Genomic DNA, 20,024 nt, shown 5'->3' with positions numbered 1-20,024 from the left:
AATGATGCTAAATATCTTTAATTAGAGCGTGGCTACTTCACACATCAAATGGATATCATTTTACATATATTATGGTTACAGTCAGCAGTTGTGAAGAAGAGTCTGTATTCTTATCGCCGCTTTGCATTTACAACGTGACAGGAATCTGTGGTTTGCAAAAACATAAAAGCAACCGGAGAATTAAAAAACTGAAGTTAAAGAGTCGAGAGCTTAACTAAAGCAAACACTGATCTCTATCATGGTGACCTCAAACTAAACATCAACATCTAAACCTATGTTAATACTGAATAAGAGCTTATGATTTTATATCAATAAGAATTTATGATTTTACCTTTCAACCTAAATGTGACATCGGGATGACGGAGTCCCGTGACTGCTGGGAAACGTCCTGATAAAAGTTTGCTAGAATGTTTGGGGATAATGTTATAAATCTTATCACTAAACTGTTTTTAGAAGAGGTGTCCTACCTTTTAAAAGATCATTCTGGTAACAAAAATAAAACTAGCATCTGAAACATTACAAGGGATGTTTTAGACAGCTTAACATATCAGATCAGAAAGGCAATTATTTTCAATAAAAATGAAGAAAGTATTTGGAAAGTGGAAAAAAAATATCAGAGTTCTGCCTTTCACTCCTTCCACGATCTCAAAAGGTAAATTATGATCATCCCATACTCTCCGAACTATAATCTTGGCCCGTGTGGTGAACGGGAGTATGACACCTAAGGGGGTCTTACTGCATCGCAAGGACCTTGAAAATGTGCCAAAGCTTAAAGGGGGGGGGTGAAACACTCAGTTTCAGTCAGTGTCATGTCAATCTTGAGTACCTATAGAGTAGCATTGCATCCTGCATATCTCCGAAAAGTCTTTATTTTTTTAATAATTATATAAGAAAGATGCGCTGTTCCGAGTCTTTCCGAAAAAAGCCGAGCGGGTGGGGGGCGTGTCGTGTGAGCGGAGCTAAATAATGACGTGTGCTCGCTGCTGCTATTGTGTTGAGTCGAGTGCGTCGTAAAGCTGTGTCATCCCTAACAGCGGGAAAAAAACTTTATTCAAAATAAAAATATGGCTTTTAATCAGATACAGCCATACATCTATGATCCGGAATCAGACCCAGAGGCTGCAGTTGAACAGGAGCAGCAGCAAAAATGACTAGAGCAGGACGTCTCTATGTGGCACAAGTTATACACTAACTATATAATATGCTTAGCGGCTTGTGTTATTTACATATTTATACTTGAATTATATCGTCGTATTTTTGTCTTTGAAGGTGTACATGTGGGAAGTGCAGTTGTGCACGTGTGTGTGTGTGTGTGTTTACGCGTGGTTTGTGTAGACGTTAGTAAGCGGACTGGTTTTGCACGGCAGGTTAAGTTAGTGTTTACATAGAAAGACACGGAATAGTAGCGCATTTGAATGAAGAAGCGCGCTTATTTAGTTCAACATATTTCCCCACTCTTTGTGTATTGTTGTTTGGAGTGCTTTTACAATACACAAACATAAAGTTACACATATAGTGGCCAGCTAAACAAATGTACACGCACTACACATCGCATGCTCCATTGATCAATTAACTATACGTGATCATGTTTGGGCTACTTGATGAGCATAGGCAAAAACACAGACATTTGAAGCAGTCTCACTCACCGCCTGCGGTTCTAACGTTGGGACCTTTATCGTTGGGACTGCTCCATCCTTCAGCATTAGGCGATCGGGAAAATCCGGCGTCGAGCTGGGCCTTGTTTATGAAACAGTCGGCACCGAAATGCAGCGAACAGATATAAACATTCGCGCAACTCAGTTGCTGATCCGGAAAAGCAAATTCCATCCACTGTTGCCTTAACGCGGGGTTTTGGGGGAATCTGTGCAGGACTGTCTTGGTCTGGCAACCAAAAACGCACTTTTTTGGTGACATTGTTAATTTCTTGAAGTCACGTCACCTGTGCAGCGCAGCCTACGAGCCCGCGCTTTGATGGGCATAGCCTGTTACTTTCGCTCTCTCCCTCTCTCTCTCTCTCTCTCTCTCTCTCTCTCTCACGCGCTTCCGGTAGAATTGTCCGTAAGGCCCATACAAGGAAATTCCGCCCCCATTAACGTCAAAGGGGACGCATGATCGCAAAAAACTTGCCGAAACTTATGACTAACCGGAAGTAGTATTTTTGACAAAGAAATACTCCCATCAAACGTCCACCTTAACTTTTGAAACTTTGTCCATGTTTAGTATGGGATTCCAAGTCTTTAACAGTGTAAAAAGATCAGTATGCATGAAACAGCATTTCACCCCCCCCTTTAAGATGACAAGCCTGAATACACACAGTGTAAGTTAGAAAAAGAGCGGATGAGAAAGCTCAAATGAAGACTGGAAACGTCACTTCTTTATTTAAGAATTTTAATATATTAAAGTATAAAATAATATGACAGCAAAGTCTTTGACCGTACAAATGTCTCTGGTTTCTCCAATATACAAGGTTTAAAAAGACAAAAATATACACTTAAATACACATCCAGATCCGTCGGGCATTATCATTATAAAATATATTTATATTGGTATTTGTTCCAAGGCACATTCCTGTAGTGGTATATTCTCACAGTATCATTCCCAGCTCCGAGATTCACATGAAATTAAAAAGAAATTATTCGCACACACGTAAACGTTCCCCTTACACACACACACAGTCCACGAGTTATTGCACATGCAGTCGGATACAGCGGCCGACGACTCAGTCTGACTTCCTGTTGGTCGATCCGTAGCCGTTATAAATCCCGTTGTTGTTGCCGTTGGCCTTCCCATTGGGAACGCCGTTGTGATTTCCGTCAGCGAGCCCATTGGATTGGAGATACTCCGTGAGAACCTTCCCATAAACCGGATGCGTCATCAGTAAGTCCAGCAGAGAAGCTTTAGGAGATGAATACAAAACAATTAGCATTGGATACTGAAACATCACCGCTAACATCTCAGCGGAGTAAACATTCGGCTGCACTTGTACATGTAAAGTATTGTGCTTCACTGCACCGCTTTCTGCTTACTTGAATATCAAAAATACCCAAAATTAAAAGCGGCTCTAGTGTTGGGCGAGATCGGCGATACTAACGTGAGGGGCGGGGCTTACTTATTTGATTACTTAATTTTATATATTGGAATATTTTTCTATTTTGTGAGCAAAGGTGGAGTGTTTATTAATAAATCTGGTTATTTCCAGGCAGTGAGGTACTTTTTTAAATAATTTGTGAATCTGACTCGGAGAATCCCATTTGTTATGCTAAATAAAGTTTAGTAGCCATTTCAACACTGGAACAGACACATATCCTCTCATGCCATTACAAGTGCTTATTGCACAGCTCTGTGAAATACTTGATTCTGATTGGTCAATCGCTCATTCCAGCGGTGTGTTATTTCCAGATAACACACACCGCTCATCCGGGTACTGCGAGTTATCTCGACCGGTTCTACTTCTGTGCTTAACGCTGGCGCCATCTTGTGGCTTAAACAGCCGTGGGCTACAATGGAAGACTTCAAGGCAGGTTTCCTTTATAATGTTTTAAATATGGATATTTTTCTGACACAAACGCATCGATTGGAATCAGAAGGCTCTATTAACCCATCGCAGTCGTGTGGAGCACGTTATTTGACGGACAGCTGCATTTAATGGACTTCAGAAACAGCTCCAACTACTGCTGGGATTAACGTTAGCCTGGACTTTTTAAATATAACTCTGATTGTATTTGTCTGACAGAAGAATGTCATAAACACCTATAATGACCTGAGGGTGAGTAAATCATAGGCTTGGTTTCATTTTTGGGTGAACTAACCCTTTCAGCATTCATTCTCAACATTTAGCAGCAATAGATAAAGGCTTAAAGCAGTCTGGAACTGTTTTTCTTCGCAGAAGCTTTGCGTAAGAGCTAATAAAATATTTAATCTCAAGACAATATTTAGTGTGTAATTTATTTGAGACTAGTAGCCGTGTAATAAGCGGGATAATGTCCACCCAGCCGGTTGTTATCGCAGAATAAACCCCTTCAGAGTGACGCTCCGCTTCGCCTCGGGGTCCTGATCACTCTGGAGGGGTTTATTCTGCGATAACGACCGGCTGGGTGGACATTAGCCCTCACATGTGGAAGCTCGTTTCCACCATAAAGTCAGAACTGCGAGATATTCAGGTTCTGTCATATAATTAGAGTATCATCAGAAAGTTGATTTATTTCACTAATTCTATTCAAAAAGGGAAAGTTGTATATTATAGTCCTTCATTAGACACACACTGATACATTTCAAATGTTTTTTCTTTTAATTTTGATAATTATAACCAGGGCTTGACATTAACACCCGCCAAATGCGGGTAGATTTCAGCTGTGGCGGGTACGGCAGCCACTCCCATTAGCCACTTTGGCGGGTTGAATATAATTTCAGCCAACAGCCAAATGAAATGCCAAGACCGTCATATCACAAAATTACAATTGTCTTACAATTCTTTATCGATCAACTTGCAGTAGCCTAAGTGAAGGCGGGATAGGCGGAATCGCGCTGAATGACAACAGAAGCGTGCAGAAGCTCTGTCACACGCGCAATCAGTTCTCCTTGTCAGTGTTGGGCAGTAGCATCGCTACATTTCTGAAGATCAAGCTCAAATTGGAAACCAACTGCCAAGTCGCAGACATACTTCACTTTCTACGTTCCTCTCTGCTTTGCGCAGACGTGCACAGATGCGCGCGAGCCTTTCAAAGGACTCCTTTGGCAATGAGCGCGGAAAGACGGGTTCGGCGCGTGCACGGGATACGTGCACTATCTAGTTGACGTTTGTTTCCGAGCGCTCAGTTTGCTGTTGCACGCGCGTCATCCGCGCGGTGACAAAAGAGAAATCGTCTTCAAGTTTTAAAAGAATCTATTGTGTCTCTTGAATAAACACCTCTTATTAAAAGCATCGGGTCCAGCCTGGCCACCTCTTCATATATAGGTACAAATATAGGCACGTTTTGTGTTTTGAGCAGGTCTTAATTCTTTTGCTACTGTAGCTTACTTTGAGCTGAGTTGGAAATGAACTTAGTTTCCTGCAAAAGTGCCCAAGTCTAAATTGAGCATAAATGCGAACACATATACACATACAGAAGAGCATACTCACACACTATCAACACCTGGTTTTGTTAATATTATGGATCACATGTTTTTTTTTGCCAAATTGATTTCGACAATTTTTGAATAGCCGAACTGAAAGTATGCATGTCTATCTGCTTTTTTGTCTATCTGCTTGACTTTTATTGATCACAGAGATAGCGTTGATTGGAATGAAGTTGGTTCAATGTAAAATTAAATAAATAAAAACTAGCTTAGATATAGTAAACTACTTTTGCCAAGTTGCTGTAGCTTATCGTGCTACATTTCCTATAGGGGGGAAGCTTCAGTGAAGTGAAGCGTAATTTAACGTAGAGTCGGCTCTCTCACTCTGCATGTGAAAGTTTGAAAGGGTTTTAAATCTTCAAATCAAGTCTTTTAGGCATACCAAAGTCAACTTTAATCATATAAAATGTAATTTCCAAACTGCAAATTGTGGCCGGTGAAAAAGCTGAGTGGCTAGTAGCTTTGGAAAACCACTAGCCACGGTGGCTGGTGAGTAAAAAAGTTAATGTCAGCCCTGAATATAATGACCGACTCCACGCCGCGTCACTGCAGTAATTCAGGAGAAAGGAGACGTCAGACTCTTCAGTGGCCAAGATTTCTAAAAAGCCGTTCTTTGTATTGGTCTAATTTTCTGAGATACTGAATTTGGGATTTTCCTCAGTTGTCAGTTATAATCATCAAAATGAAAAGAAATAAACATTTGAAATACATCAGTCTGTGTGAATGAATTCATCTAATATACAAGTTTCACCTTTTGAATGGAATTAGTGAAATAAATCATCTTTCTGATGATATTTTAATTATAGACCAGCACCTGTATGTGCATTATGGACCAAGGTGAACACGTCGAGAAGAGCAATCCTACAGAGGCGAGACCGTCCCGCTTTACAGCGCTCGTGTTGACCTTGAGCGGCTTTAGTCTGTAAACTGGGACACCGCTGCTGTATTCACCTTCAGTGGGACGCCCTCTGGTGGTCAGCTCAGAGAACATCTCTCCAATATCATACTGAGGGATTCCCACCAGCGCCCCCATCAGGCCGGACAGATCATCTGCACTCAGCAGCCCGTCCCGGTCAGTGTCGTACCACTACACACACACACACACACACACAGTTATTAAATATATACGTCAGCAGAACTGTCTCCAACACTCGTAATGAATCCTCATCTGAGAATATCATGATCACTGAAGACTGGAGGAACCATCCTGAACATTCAGCTTTATCACAGAAATAAATCAGCATTTAAAGGAGAATAAATTAAACCAAATATTTTAAATTGTAAAAATATCACAATATTAAAAATAAATCTGTATTTTTGATCAAATAAATGCAGGCTTGATGAGCAGAAGAAAGTTCTTTCAAAAACATTATAAATAGTAATGTGTCCAAACTTTTGGCCTGTGCTGTACACACACACACACACTCACCGTGAACGCTGTGTGTATGAGAGACTCCAGACTTCTGAAGCCAGAAACGGCCGATACGCTCAGACAAACTTGCCTCATGTCCACTGTATCGTCCTGCACACACACACACACACACACACAGAGTTGGTTTCTTCCTTTGGATAAAAATGAAAAAAGCACACACACACATACACACACACCTTTGAGTAAAGCGAGCAGATCTTCACTGCCGTCTTTCTGTCCTTGAGCCCCAAAAGAGAGGTCAGGTGATCGGCTGTTACCGTGGCGCTCTGGCCTGAGTGACAGCTGTCAATCATGTTGTTCATCACAGTCTCCACTTGAGTGTTCGTAAGACTGAGGACAAATGAAAGAGTGAGGCAAACAAGTGGAGAGACACTGGACACACACACACACACACACATACAGACACACACACACACACACACACACACACACACACACACACACACACACACCCGTGTTTCTGCAGCAGTTTGAGTGTTTCCTGAGCCGGGGGTTCCAGTGGAAGTGAAAGGTTTCCGAGCTTTATAACAGGAAATCGTCCCTCCATCACATAATCAGTGGCGGGAACGCCGAGCGCTCTGGGAATATAGAAACAAACATTCAAATATGAATATTACAGGTTACACACAACATTAATAATATAGTGAAGATGTGTGTGAGCTGAGCTGTTAACGTGTCTAAATCATCCTGAACGTCTGAAGCAGGAGTGTGATCGTTAAAATGAACTCAATCATTTCAGTGAGTTGAAATTAAACAAATAAAATAATATATATAACAAATAAAACGTATTTAGTTGTGCCTCACGTGGCCATGAGCTTCTGCACGTTCTCCGCATACAGGTCCGGGTTTCCCTTCTCCTCCGCTGAGGGCGTGTAGACGGGCAGGAACTAGAACCAATCAGAGCAGAGGAGTTACTGACGGAGATCCCATTGGCCACAGCTGTGACAATGCTGGATGTGATTGGCTCTGGTTCATGTCAATCAAAAGAAGTGCGCCCACCTCCACAGTAACGCTGGTGTAGAGCTGAGAGGTGGTGTGCCAGAGAGCACCGAGCCTGAGTAAAAACAAGAAAAAAACCAGACCGGATCAGACCACGTCAAACCAGACCAGACCGCATTAAACAAGACAAAGATCAGCATCAGATCGCATCAAACCAGATTGCATTAAACCAGACCGCATCAAACCAGATTGCATTAAACCAGACCAAACCGGATCAGAATAGAGCAGATCAGACCAAGACCAGGCCAAGATCAAGATCAGACCAAGCTCAAGATCAGGCCAAGACCAACATCAAGATCAGGCCAAGACCAAGATCAGGCCAAGACCAAGATCAGGCCAAGACCAAGATCAGGCCAAGACCAAGATCAGGCCAAGACCAAGATCAGGCCAAGACCAACATCAAGATCAGACCAGATCAAGATCAGACCAAGATCAGACCAAGATCAGACCAAGACCAAGATCAAGATCAGACCAAGACCAAGACCAAGATCAGGCCAAGACCAAGATCAGGCCAAGACCAACATCAAGATCAGACCAGATCAAGATCAGACCAAGATCAGACCAAGACCAAGATCAGGCCAAGACCAACATCAAGATCAGACCAAGATCAAGGTCAGACCAAGACCAAGGTCAAAACAAAATCAAGAGCCGACCAAAATCAAGATCAAGATCAGGCCAATACCAAGATCAAGATCAGACCAAGATTAGACCAAGATCAAGATCAGACCAAGATTAGACCAAGATCAAGATCAGACCAAGACCAGACCAAGATCAAGATCAAGATCAGGATCAGGATCAGGCTAAGACCAAGACCAAGACCAAGACCAAGATCAAGATCAGACCAAGATCAGACCAAGATCAAGACCAAGACCAAGATCAAGATCAGGCCAAGATCAGACCAAGATCAAGATCAGACCAAGATCAGACCAAGATCAAGATAAGGCCAAGATCAGATCAAGATCAGACCAAGATCAAGATAAGATCAAGATAAGATCAAGATCAGACAAAGATCAGACCAAGATCAAGATCAGGCTAAGACCAAGACCAAGATCAGACCAAGACCAAGATCAGACCAAGATCAAGATCAGGCTAAGACCAAGACCAAGACCAAGATCAGACCAAGATCAGGCCAAGATCAGGCCAAGATCAGGCCAAGACCAGGCCAAGACCAGGCCAAGACCAGGCCAAGACCAAGATCAAGATCAGATCAAGACCAAGATCAGGCTAAGACCAAGATCAAGATCAGACCAAGACCAAGACCAAGATCAGACCAAGACCAAGATCAGACCAAGACCAAGATCAGGCTAAGACCAAGATCAGATCAGGCTAAGACCAAGATCAAGATCAGACCAAGACCAAGATCAAGATCAGGCCAAGACCAAGATCAAGATCAGATCAAGACCAAGATCAGGATCAAGACCAAGATCAGGATCAAGACCAAGACCAAGATCAGGATCAGACCAAGATCAGATCAGATAACGGGTTTAACCTTGCTAGCATGATTGAACATATTGATAACATGATAGCATGTTTTAACAAGGCAACATAAAAAAATGAAAATATATCTTAAATAAAAAACAAATAATTAAAAGCACAAAACGTTCTACTCACCACGACAATCCTTTCCAAGTCCACCGAACTGTGTCCTGCAAAGAGTTATGGCATGATTTATATATCAATGTACACACACACACACACACACACACACACACACACACAGTTAATTATATCGCTGCAGACTCACCGGTTCTCTGGGATAGTGCAGCAGGACGGGCTGAACCGGAACGCCAGCCAGAAACGCACCTGCCCAGACATGACAACATTTCACACTCAACACCTGAACTCACCAAAAACAACCAGAAAACCGCTATGCGTGTGTGTGTGTGTGTGTGTGTGTGTGTGTGTGTGTGTGTGTGTTCGCACCAGGTTTGAATTTGATAAGAGCTTGGCCATTAGTCGTTGTTCCTTCTGGAAACATGAGCATCTGCAGAGAGAAATGGAGCATAAAATAAGATCAAACAGAACAGAATGTGACAGTGAGTGTGTGTGAGAGCGAGTGTTTGTATCAGAGTGCGAGTGTGTGTGTGTGAGAGTGAGTGTGTGTATCAGAGTGCGAGTGTGTGTGTGTGAGAGTGAGTGTGTGTATCAGAGTGCGAGTGTGTGTGTGTGTGAGTGTGTGTGTGTGTGTGTGTGAGAGAGTGTGTGTGTGTGAGTGAGTGTATCAGAGTGCGAGTGTGTGTGTTTTTAGAGTGCATGTGAGTGAGGGTGTGTGAGTGCGAATTATTGTTTTGAGAGTGTGTGTGTGTGTTTTGAGAGTGTGAGTGTGTGCGTGTGTATGAGTGAGTGAGTGAGTGAGTGAGTGAGTGAGTATGAGTGTGTGTGTGTGAGTGAGTGAGTGAGTTTGATGGAGAGTGTGAGTATGAGTGTGAGTGAGTGAGTGAGTGAGTGAGTGAGTGAGTGTGTGAGTGAGTTTGATGGAGAGTGTGAGTATGAGTGTGTGTGTGTGTGTGAGTGAGTGAGTTTGATGGAGAGTGTGAGTATGAGTGTGTGTGTGTGTGTGTGTGAGTGTATGAGCGCCTTTTGCTTGGAACATGTTGCAGAAAGACTGGATATTGACAGCATTTATGACTTTAAATGTTTTTAAACCGAGGCTGCCTCAGTCTGTGATGGTTCCTCATACGCTGGTATTTTAATGATGTTGTAACGTTTTTTATTTGTGTAACTTTGCTGCCTCTTGGCCAGGACTCCCTTTAAAAATAGGTTCTTAATCTCAATGGGACTCTCCTGGTTAAATAAAGCGTGTGTGTGTGTGTGTGTGTGTGTGTGTGTGTGTGTGTGTGTGTGTGTGTGTGTGTGTACCTGAGGCCAGCGGCCATCAGACGTGACTCTCTCACGGATCTGAGACACACACTTCTTCCTGGATTCTGGATCTTTCCGGCTCACCAGCACCGCCTGATTAAACTCCAGCAGTGCTGCAACGGACACACAGATCAGACCTCACGTTGTGTGTGTGTGATGGGTAGGTTTAGGAGCAGGGGCAGTGTGTGTATGTGTGTGTGAGATGGGTAGGTTTAGGGGTAGGGGCAGTGTGTGTGATGGGTAGGTTTAGGAGCAGGGGCAGTGTGTGTGTTTGATTGGTAGGTTTTTGTAGCAGGGGCAGTGTGTGTGTGTGTGTGTGTGTGATGGGTAGTTTTAGGGGGTAGGGGTAGGGGGCAGTGTGTGTGTGTGTGTGTGTGTGTGTGTGTGTAATGGGTAGTTTTAGGGGTAGGGGGCAGTGTGTGTGTGTGTGTGTGTGTGTGTGTGTGTAATGGGTAGTTTTAGGGGTAGGGGGCAGTGTGTGTGTGTGTGTGTGTGTATGAGATGGGTAGCTTTCTCCAGGCTCATGTCAGCCGGTCGGCTCACCTCCGATCACGGGGAGTCTGGAGTTCTCGGAGCGGGACACGACGATGGGCAGGCCTGTGACCGGCAGCACCAGCATGTCCAGGAAGCCGCTGTGAGGAGCCACGGCCAGCACCGGAGCCTCCTTCAGGCCCGCCTGCCGCCCCTTCACCCTCACCCACACGAAGCCCAGCGAGAAGAAGGCGGCCCGGCTGAGGAACACCAAGATGGGCTGGAAGAGCCAGCGCCGCCAGCCCTGCACAGGCTCCGCCCGCTCCGCCTCCGACAGGCCGGCCAATCGCAGGCGAGCGATCGGCCACATGACCAGGAACAGCAGGGCGGCGAGGATGGTGCGGACGGGGAACAGAACCACGCCCAGGATGAGTCCCTGAGAGAGACAACAGAGGTGTTTCACTGGCTCTGAAAAAAGCAGAGCATATAAAGGGAAAACTATAAAGGTCCCAGAACGGATCCCTGGGGAACAGCACACGGGACAGGCTCGGATAACGAGGAAAACGTGCCGAATTTACAGTAGAAGTAATTCTCGAGGTGAGCTGTCCTTGATTTGTTTAGTTGAGCCATAAGTTGACTAATCGCACATTTATAGAACTATGCCATAAACCATAATAATAAACCGAATCGAAAGCTGCTGAATGCAAATCAAATCGTGAAATTTGTATCAATAGCTGAACATTTTAACACTTTATCGATGTTTTCTGTTTTTGACTGCAGAGATTAAGTTCATCATGTCCGCCTATATGCACACATTCCACTTCCCGAGGTGAGCCGCCCTTGAGTTGTTTATTTCAGCCATTAGTCGACTAATCGCACCGATTCGCACGTTTAGAGTCCTAAACCATAATACTGAGCGTTAACCCTGGCACGTTTATGAGCCGTTAACCCTCTGGCACGTTTATGAGCCGTTAACCCTCTGGCACGTTTATGAGCTGTTAACCCTCTGGCACGTTTATGAGCCTTTAACCCTCTGGCACGTTTATGAGCCGTTAACCCTCTGGCATGTTTATGAGCCGTTAACCCTCTGGCACGTTTATGAGCGTTAACCCTCTGGCACGTTTATGAGCCGTTAACCGTCTGGCACGTTTATGAGCCGTTAACCCTCTGGCACGTTTATGAGCCTTTAACCCTCTGGCACGTTTATGAGCCGTTAACCCTCTGGCACGTTTATGAGCCGTTAACCCTCTGGCACGTTTATGAGCCGTTAACCCTCTGGCACGTTTATGAGCCGTTAACCCTCTGTCACGTTTATGAGCCGTTAACCCTCTGTCACGTTTATGAGCCGTTAACCCTCTGGCACGTTTATGAGCCGTTAACCCTCTGGCACGTTTATGAGCGTTAACCCTCTGGCACGTTTATGAGCCGTTAACCCTCTGGCACGTTTATGAGCGTTAACCCTCTGGCACGTTTATGAGCCGTTAACCCTCTGGCACGTTTATGAGCGTTAACCCTCTGGCACGTTTATGAGCCGTTAACCCTCTGGCACGTTTATGAGCCGTTAACCCTCTGGCACGTTTATGAGCCGTTAACCCTCTGGCACGTTTATGAGCCGTTAACCCTCTGGCACGTTTATGAGCCGTTAACCCTCTGGCACGTTTATGAGCCGTTAACCCTCTGGCACGTTTATGAGCCGTTAACCCTCTGGCACGTTTATGAGCCGTTAACCCTCTGGCACGTTTATGAGCCGTTAACCCTCTGGCACGTTTATGAGCCGTTAACCCTCTGGCACGTTTATGAGCCGTTAACCCTCTGGCACGTTTATGAGCGTTAACCGTCTGGCACGTTTATGAGCCGTTAACCCTCTGGCACGTTTATGAGCCGTTAACCCTCTGGCACGTTTATGAGCCGTTAACCCTCTGGCACGTTTATGAGCCATTAACCCTCTGGCACGTTTATGAGCGTTAACCCTCTGGCACGTTTATGAGCGTTAACCCTCTGGCACGTTTATGAGCCGTTAACCCTCTGGCACGTTTATGAGCCGTTAACCCTCTGGCACGTTTATGAGCCGTTAACCCTCTGGCACGTTTATGAGCGTTAACCCTCTGGCACGTTTATGAGCCGTTAACCCTCTGGCACGTTTATGAGCCGTTAACCCTCTGGCACGTTTATGAGCCGTTAACCCTCTGGCACGTTTATGAGCCGTTAACCCTCTGGCACGTTTATGAGCCGTTAACCCTCTGGCACGTTTATGAGCCGTTAACCCTCTGGCACGTTTATGAGCCGTTAACCCTCTGGCACGTTTATGAGCCGTTAACCCTCTGGCACGTTTATGAGCCGTTAACCCTCTGGCACGTTTATGAGCCGTTAACCCTCTGGCACGTTTATGAGCCGTTAACCCTCTGGCACGTTTATGAGCGTTAACCGTCTGGCACGTTTATGAGCCGTTAACCCTCTGGCACGTTTATGAGCCATTAACCCTCTGGCACGTTTATGAGCCGTTAACCCTCTGGCACGTTTATGAGCTTTAAGTCACTTCCGTATCGGCTTCAACAGAAACTGGGGAAGTCACTTGATGTGAACGCACAGTAACAGGGCTCGTCACTGTCAGAATAAATGACATGGCCAATCATATCAAAGAAGGCGGGGCTTAACCATTAGTACAAATTTAAACGCGACACTTTAGTTTTAGCAGTGAAAGAGTGTGTCAAGATGCAAATAGCAAAACAATATATTTGAGCTGTTTTACGATAGAAACCTTCAGTGACCGACAGTATCCAGTGATGCAAAATAAACTGAATTTGATGCAACACGAAATTAGCATTAGCATTTTTTATATATTAGACACAACGGAGAATGTGTGCATATTTTTTGCAAATATTTTACTTCTTAACTACAATACTTTATTCCCTTAAATCCCTTTCAGTCATTTAAAATATATAAAATAATACCAATTTAGTTTAACCACAGGGTTGTTTTCTCTGTAAACTCAAATCAAGACAATATCGCGGGATCATGTACAGCTTGTCGTTAATGCTAATGAACCCTGGACTTTATTTGGCAATAATGAAAAGCTGATTGTACAATAAGATGCTTTCATAAGCATGACTAAAACTGTAAGCTGAAATGAGTGCAAGTCATAATTAGAAGGAAATACTGGATCCTGGAAATACAGGAAACCATACACAGTTTCTGCCAAAGTTACTAGAGTTATAGTTAGCATTATTAACTTGAGACGAACAAAGCAACACACACATTTATAGATAATAATGCTGTAGTTTCGGTGGCTGCTAGGTTACGTCACAACACACCCAAACATGATGCCGTTTACATATGATTAAATATCAAAAGCACAAACATCTCTTACTTTAACACAATTAAAATAAACCCTGTTTGTACGGCACGTCCTTTACGAAAACGAGCCAGTTTTACTAAAAAACAAAACAAAACATGGTTGTTGTAACCACAAACTAACAAACCACAAACTAGTATTTGAGGTTAAACTGGGATTATATAAATGACAATATATTAGCCAAAAAAAACAAAATGGTTACTTAACTTTTATTATAATAAAACCATGGTTATTTTTCGTAAGGGACTTTAGACAACTATCTGATGAATGACAGCACAGTAGTTCCATTCTGCTTATTTTATTCTACTAACATAGTTTTAGAAATATACCATAAGAATAAATCTGGATAGATTGTTTGGGATGAAAATACTATAGTATCTAAATTGAACATACATCCAGTGATAAGGCGCATAGCTGCCTTTATACTTTAGAAAGGACTTCCATGGGATCATATTTAGGGGTCCATGGCATCAACAAGTTTGGTAACATTGAGAACATTGTCCTAAAAAAATCTCTATAGCAACTTTTGACAACTTGGCGAACTTTTAAACAGCAGCTTTAGTAGCAACAGTGTTTGTCGAAAAGCTTGGTCACCATGGGGATGTTCGTAAAGATTCATTAGAAGCTGACGTGCGCGTTTAACTTTCGCAAATACGGCGCGCGCGTCACGGCCGAGCGAAGGAACACATGGCTCCGTGATTACTCCGGATGAGCGCGTGAGAGTCTTACCTGAATCCGCTGAGCAGCTGTTAGAGTCACCTCATGAACGAACGGATGCGGAGTTTGTCCTTTAGCCTTCAACATTATCGCGAAAACAAACCAGCACCAAAACAGCGAAGTAAATGCGTTCTCGGAGAACGACTAAAGAGTAGTGCGCACAAACGCTCCAAATAAACGAGTGGATAAAAAGTTCAGCTGGTGGTGATGCTAAAAACAAAACTTCAAGCTGGCTATATTTATGTGAAACCAACCCAACAACATCTACTGGTGTAAAATAAAACCAGAACGCGACTGACCTCCGAGAACTAGCGCGCACACGCACGGACTTACTAAATTTATCCGAAACTGGAGAAGATTTACACGCTTAACCGACCCCGCCCCCTAAACACACACACACACACACACACACACACACACACACACACACACACACACACACACACACACACACACACACACACACACACACACACACACACACGTTTACTCAAATGGCCACGCCCATTAAACGCATATCACTCAACTGCCCCGCCCACAAACTGTCATTCATCGTGACTCCGCCCACACAATCACGCCCACTGCATTTTCACTTAAAACTACACAGGTTTTCAAACGAAAAACTGAGAAATTACCGTATATTATAGCACATATATCTCTCACACTTCACTTAGTTCACGGGTTAATATGACTAGTAACAGAGTCATGGATATTTTTGTCTCATTAAAGAATACTATTAAGAGTGAATGCTCAAATATTTTGTTTTTCAACTGCCTGCCACACATCTCCTTTGATCGACACATAAAGAAGAGAAGGTTATTTATTTATTTTTGGGTAAACATCTGATAAACTTTCTTTATCAGTAGAACACATGTAAATAAACATTTGAGGGAGTATTACGCAACCATGTCATTTATTATCCGCTGTCTGTCATCAGTGTGTGTGTGTGTGGCAAACTTTCACACAGAGACATCGTTGAAGGCACTTATGAATGATGTGATCGTGTGTTTGTGTTGAAGGTCATTGACTCCAGAAGAAAGAACAGAGATGCGTTTCTTCAGAGAAACCCGTCGGGCGAGTCCATGCTCTTTTGTTCTCAGGGTGGAGAGTTTTGTTTACAGCGTTCAGAGACTACACACACGTCACATTCTCATCAATACACACCTGATCTGTCATCATCTGAGACACACACACACACACGCCAGAGGAACGCATGAGACGCTGCAGGACAAGAACATCCAGAACTCTTCAGAACACACAAACACACACACACACACACACACACCAGAATGAGTCAAAGCCTTCAGCAACACTCAGGATGTCTGCTTTCGATATAACAAAAATCAAAAACTTTGTTTTTTTTCATTTGCATTCCCTAAATATCATATAATTCACTCTTTAATTGAAGAATATTTTAAGATAAAATGTTATTATACATTTTAATATGAAACAAAAACTGTTCTTATTGTTATAACCTTTGCATTTGGGGTGAAATATGACTCAGATAATTATCTAAACAACTATAATAATATAATATACAGCATTCACTATATACAATATAAATATATTCTTATATATGAGATTATTAAAATGTGTTTATCTTTAAAATATCTTTACATTTTCTCGCATTTTAGATTAAAATAATTTGTTTTATATATATTTAATATTTTTTGTATTTAAAATATATATCCTTATATTTTAGATTAAAATAAAACATTAATGTGTTTTTATATTTATAATGGGTTTTAATTAAAAGTAATTAATAAAAGATAAAATTAATGAGTTATTAATATAATGTAATATATATATTATTTATAATACTTTTTAAAATAATATTCTTATAATAATTTATATGATATATATATATATATATATATATATATATATATATATATTTATATACATATAAATGTATTATAAAAATAAAGAAATTAAATATATATATATATATATTTTTTTTAATATAGTCTTATTAATAAATTAATAATATAATAATTACTAATATATATATATATATATGTTTATTAAATATATATTTATCTAATATTAATATAGTCCTCTTTAACTTTAAGCTAAACATTTAACATTCACACTTTGTGAGATATTTATGCAAAACTCAACAAAATCAAAAGTGAAGTAAAAAGTCGTTCATATTTCCACTTCCAAGCAGCGAAACGTTAAACATACTTTATTAATCTGAAGCACTGAACAGATCAAAACATAAAAGATCTCTGTTAAACATCAATCAGTATAACTTAATCATCAGCATGTGCGGTTACAAAAGTTAATGTTATGGGTGTGTGTGTGTGTGTGTGTGTGTGTGTGTGTGTGTGTGTGTGTGTGTGTCACATGACCAATCCTCCGCCCATGATCTCCAGTCTCTGTGGAGAACACAAACACAGGAGTCAGAAAGCACGGCTTTGAATATGAACCGGCCACCTCATGAATTATTCACGCACCTGAGGCGGCTCGATGAAGGCCAGCCAATCAGAGGAGTGCGTGGGGAGGAGCCCCATTGATTGACACTTGTAGATGGCGAGGGCGGAGCCAAGCAGGTTTCCCACGAGATAGACCAATCCCTGCAGCCACTGCTGACTCGAGCTCTCCAGCAGCTTGAACGCTTCGGACACACACACACACACACACACACACGCACATGAGCTCGAGCTGGAGCGATTGATTACGACCAGTGCGGGCGGAGGAAGATATACTCACTGGCTGACATGGACATGAGCGCCTGGATGGGCCTCCACGCCATCATACACACCATCATGATGGGGAAAATGGAGATGGTGTTTCCAGACATGTACATGATGAAGAGGTTCATGGGAATCTGCTTCAGCGGGCCCAGAGCCACGTCCCAGCATCTCTACACACACACACACACACACACACACACACACACACGTTTTAAAGTTTTAAACAAAAAAAAAATCCAAACTATGTTTATTTTCTTTCAATAATGTTCACTCTACGTTTTGCACTTTGAGGGGATTTCCGAGACAATATTACGCTGTGTTGGGCAACATTTATTCATATATAAAATTACAGAAATATTAGAAATACTTTTCGAATAATACAATATATAATTTAAACCCAAGCATGAATTTAACACTGGATGGATGAACACTGGTGGATGAATTAATGGATGGATGAATGAATGGATGAATGGATGGATGAATTAATGAATGGATGAATGAATGAATGGATGGATGAATTAATGAATGGATGGGTGGATGAATGAATTAATGGATGGGTGGATGAATGGATGAATTAATGGATGAATGAATGGATGGATGAATGGATGTATGAATGAATGAATGGATGAATGAATGGGTGGATGAATGAATGAATGAATGGATGAATGGATGAATTAATGGATGAATTAATGGATGAATGAATGAATGAATGGATGAATTAATGGATGGATTAATGGATGAATTAATGGATGGATGAATGAATGGATGCATGGTTGGATGAGTGAATGAATTAATGGATGGGTGGATGAATAGATGAATTAATGGATGAATGAATGGATGAATGAATGGATGGATGAATGAATGAATGAATTAATGGATGGATGAATGGATGGATGAATTAATGGATGGATGGATGAATGGGTGGATGGATGAATTAATGGATGGATGGATGGATGAATGGATGAATTAATGGATAGATGGATGGATAGATCAATGAATGGATGGATGGGTGGATGAATGGATTAATTAATGGATGAATGGATGAATTAATGGATGGATGAAAGAATGAATGAATGGATGGGTGGATGGATGATGAATTAATGTATGGATGGATGTATGGATGGATGTATGGATGGATGAATTAATGGATGGATGGATGATGAATTAATTAATGTATGGACGGATGTATGGATGGATGTATGGATGGATGAATTAATGGATGGATGGATGATGAATTAATTAATGTATGGACGGATGTATGGACGGATGTATGGATGTATGTATGGACGGATGGATGTATGGATGAATTAATGGATGGATGGATGATGAATTAATTAATGTATGGACGGATGTATGGATGGATGTATGGATGGATGGATGTATGGATGAATTAATGGATGGATGGATGATGAATTAATTAATGTATGGACGGATGTATGGATGTATGTATGGATGGATGGATGTATGGACAGATGGATGTATGGATGGATGTATGTATGGACAGATGGATGTATGGATGGATGTATGTATGAATGGATGAATGGACGAGTAGATGTACAGATAGAGGGACTGACCTTCTCCACCAGATTGCGGTCTGCCTCCTGAACGCTGGTGTCTGGGACGGGTTTATCCGAGTATCCCACAGGATACATCACGTCTCCATCTTTACTCTGCCGCTCACTGCGACTCCTGCACACACACAGCTTACATAGCTCAGCACTGGGTGATGCTGTGCGGTTGCTGGGGTGATGCTATGTGGTTGCCAGGGTGTTTATGTGTGGTTGCCAAAGTGTTGCTATGTGGTTGCCAGGTTGATGCTGTGTGGTTGCCAGGGTGTTGCTGTGTGGTTGCAAGCATGTTGCTATGTGGTTGCCAGGGTGTTTATGTGTGGTTGCCAGAGAGTTGCTATGTGGTTGCCCGGGTGATGCTGTGTGGTTGCTGGGGTGTTACTGTGTGGTTGCAAGCATGTTGCTGTGTGGTTGCCAGGGTGTTGCTATGCGGATGTTTAAATGCGTGTGAGATGATGAAGCACCTGCTGTTGCCCAGGCTCAGCTCTACGGCCCACTTCATCCTCTTAGTCGCAGCTCCGCCCCTCGTCGACAGAGCCCCGCCCCCCTGACCGCCTGGTGACGTCATCCTGCCTCAGTCACAGAATGAGCTGTCAATCACTTCATATTCATAAACAGCAGCAGAAGAGACCAGAGCAATATATTCTCTCAGTGTTCATCAGTAATCCTACAAAAACTTTCTTCTTGAAATGTATTCCATATATTAGTAAATATATTATAGTAAATGATGAGACCCAATAAATATGCAGATACATTTTTATTTAAATTTGAATAATTTATCTTTAAGACTTCGAACAGCAAACCCGATTATA

At 42.3% G+C, this 20,024-nt stretch overlaps 3 protein-coding genes across 4 annotated transcripts in view; all 3 read right to left on the bottom strand.

Moving 5' to 3' along the window:
- cyld3 (cylindromatosis (turban tumor syndrome) 3) overlaps positions 1-20,024 on the bottom strand; it is a 101,120-nt gene that overhangs the window by 38,255 nt on the left and 42,841 nt on the right. The gene's annotated exons all lie outside the window — the stretch shown is intronic.
- Positions 2,380-15,329, bottom strand: lpcat4 (lysophosphatidylcholine acyltransferase 4). Its single transcript, XM_067447640.1, has 13 exons — positions 14,958-15,329; positions 10,949-11,312; positions 10,406-10,518; positions 9,470-9,530; positions 9,291-9,349; positions 9,158-9,192; positions 7,547-7,601; positions 7,352-7,434; positions 7,000-7,125; positions 6,724-6,877; positions 6,545-6,637; positions 6,067-6,202; positions 2,380-2,895 (listed from the first exon to the last, which is right to left on the bottom strand). Exons 1-13 carry the CDS (start codon positions 15,030-15,032, stop codon positions 2,720-2,722), a joined length of 1,530 nt encoding a protein of 509 aa, XP_067303741.1. The 5' UTR covers positions 15,033-15,329; the 3' UTR covers positions 2,380-2,719.
- Positions 17,119-20,024, bottom strand: part of emc4 (ER membrane protein complex subunit 4) — a 3,385-nt gene continuing 479 nt past the window's right edge. Inside the window, exons 2-6 of one of the 2 annotated variants that reach the window (XM_067447658.1) lie at positions 19,677-19,781; positions 19,219-19,333; positions 17,661-17,814; positions 17,405-17,565; positions 17,119-17,326 (exon numbers count right to left, since the gene is read on the bottom strand). In XM_067447658.1, the coding sequence (XP_067303759.1) occupies positions 17,291-17,326; positions 17,405-17,565; positions 17,661-17,814; positions 19,219-19,333; positions 19,677-19,780 (570 nt within the window). In that variant the 5' untranslated portion in view covers position 19,781 and the 3' untranslated portion in view covers positions 17,119-17,290. Of the gene's footprint in view, positions 17,327-17,404; positions 17,566-17,660; positions 17,815-19,218; positions 19,334-19,676; positions 19,784-20,024 lie in introns of both variants that reach the window. The other variant, XM_067447660.1, reaches the window with a different exon arrangement.

The sequence above is a fragment of the Pseudorasbora parva genome, chromosome 1 (assembly GCF_024679245.1).
Source record: "Pseudorasbora parva isolate DD20220531a chromosome 1, ASM2467924v1, whole genome shotgun sequence".
NCBI classification, from domain to species: domain Eukaryota; kingdom Metazoa; phylum Chordata; class Actinopteri; order Cypriniformes; family Gobionidae; genus Pseudorasbora; species Pseudorasbora parva.
This window is presented reverse-complemented; position numbering and strand designations above follow the sequence as displayed.

Bases quoted from the DNA above. Each gene is read 5' to 3' on its own strand.
- lpcat4 (XM_067447640.1), bottom strand. From the start codon at position 15,032: ATGTTGAAGGCTAAAGGACAAACTCCGCATCCGTTCGTTCATGAGGTG. The intron at 10,519-10,948 runs GTGAGCCGACCG...TGTCCGTTGCAG, and splicing joins CAGACTCCCCGTGATCGGAG to CACTGCTGGAGTTTAATCAG. The intron at 9,350-9,469 runs GTGCGAACACAC...ATGTCTGGGCAG, and splicing joins TCTTATCAAATTCAAACCTG to GTGCGTTTCTGGCTGGCGTT.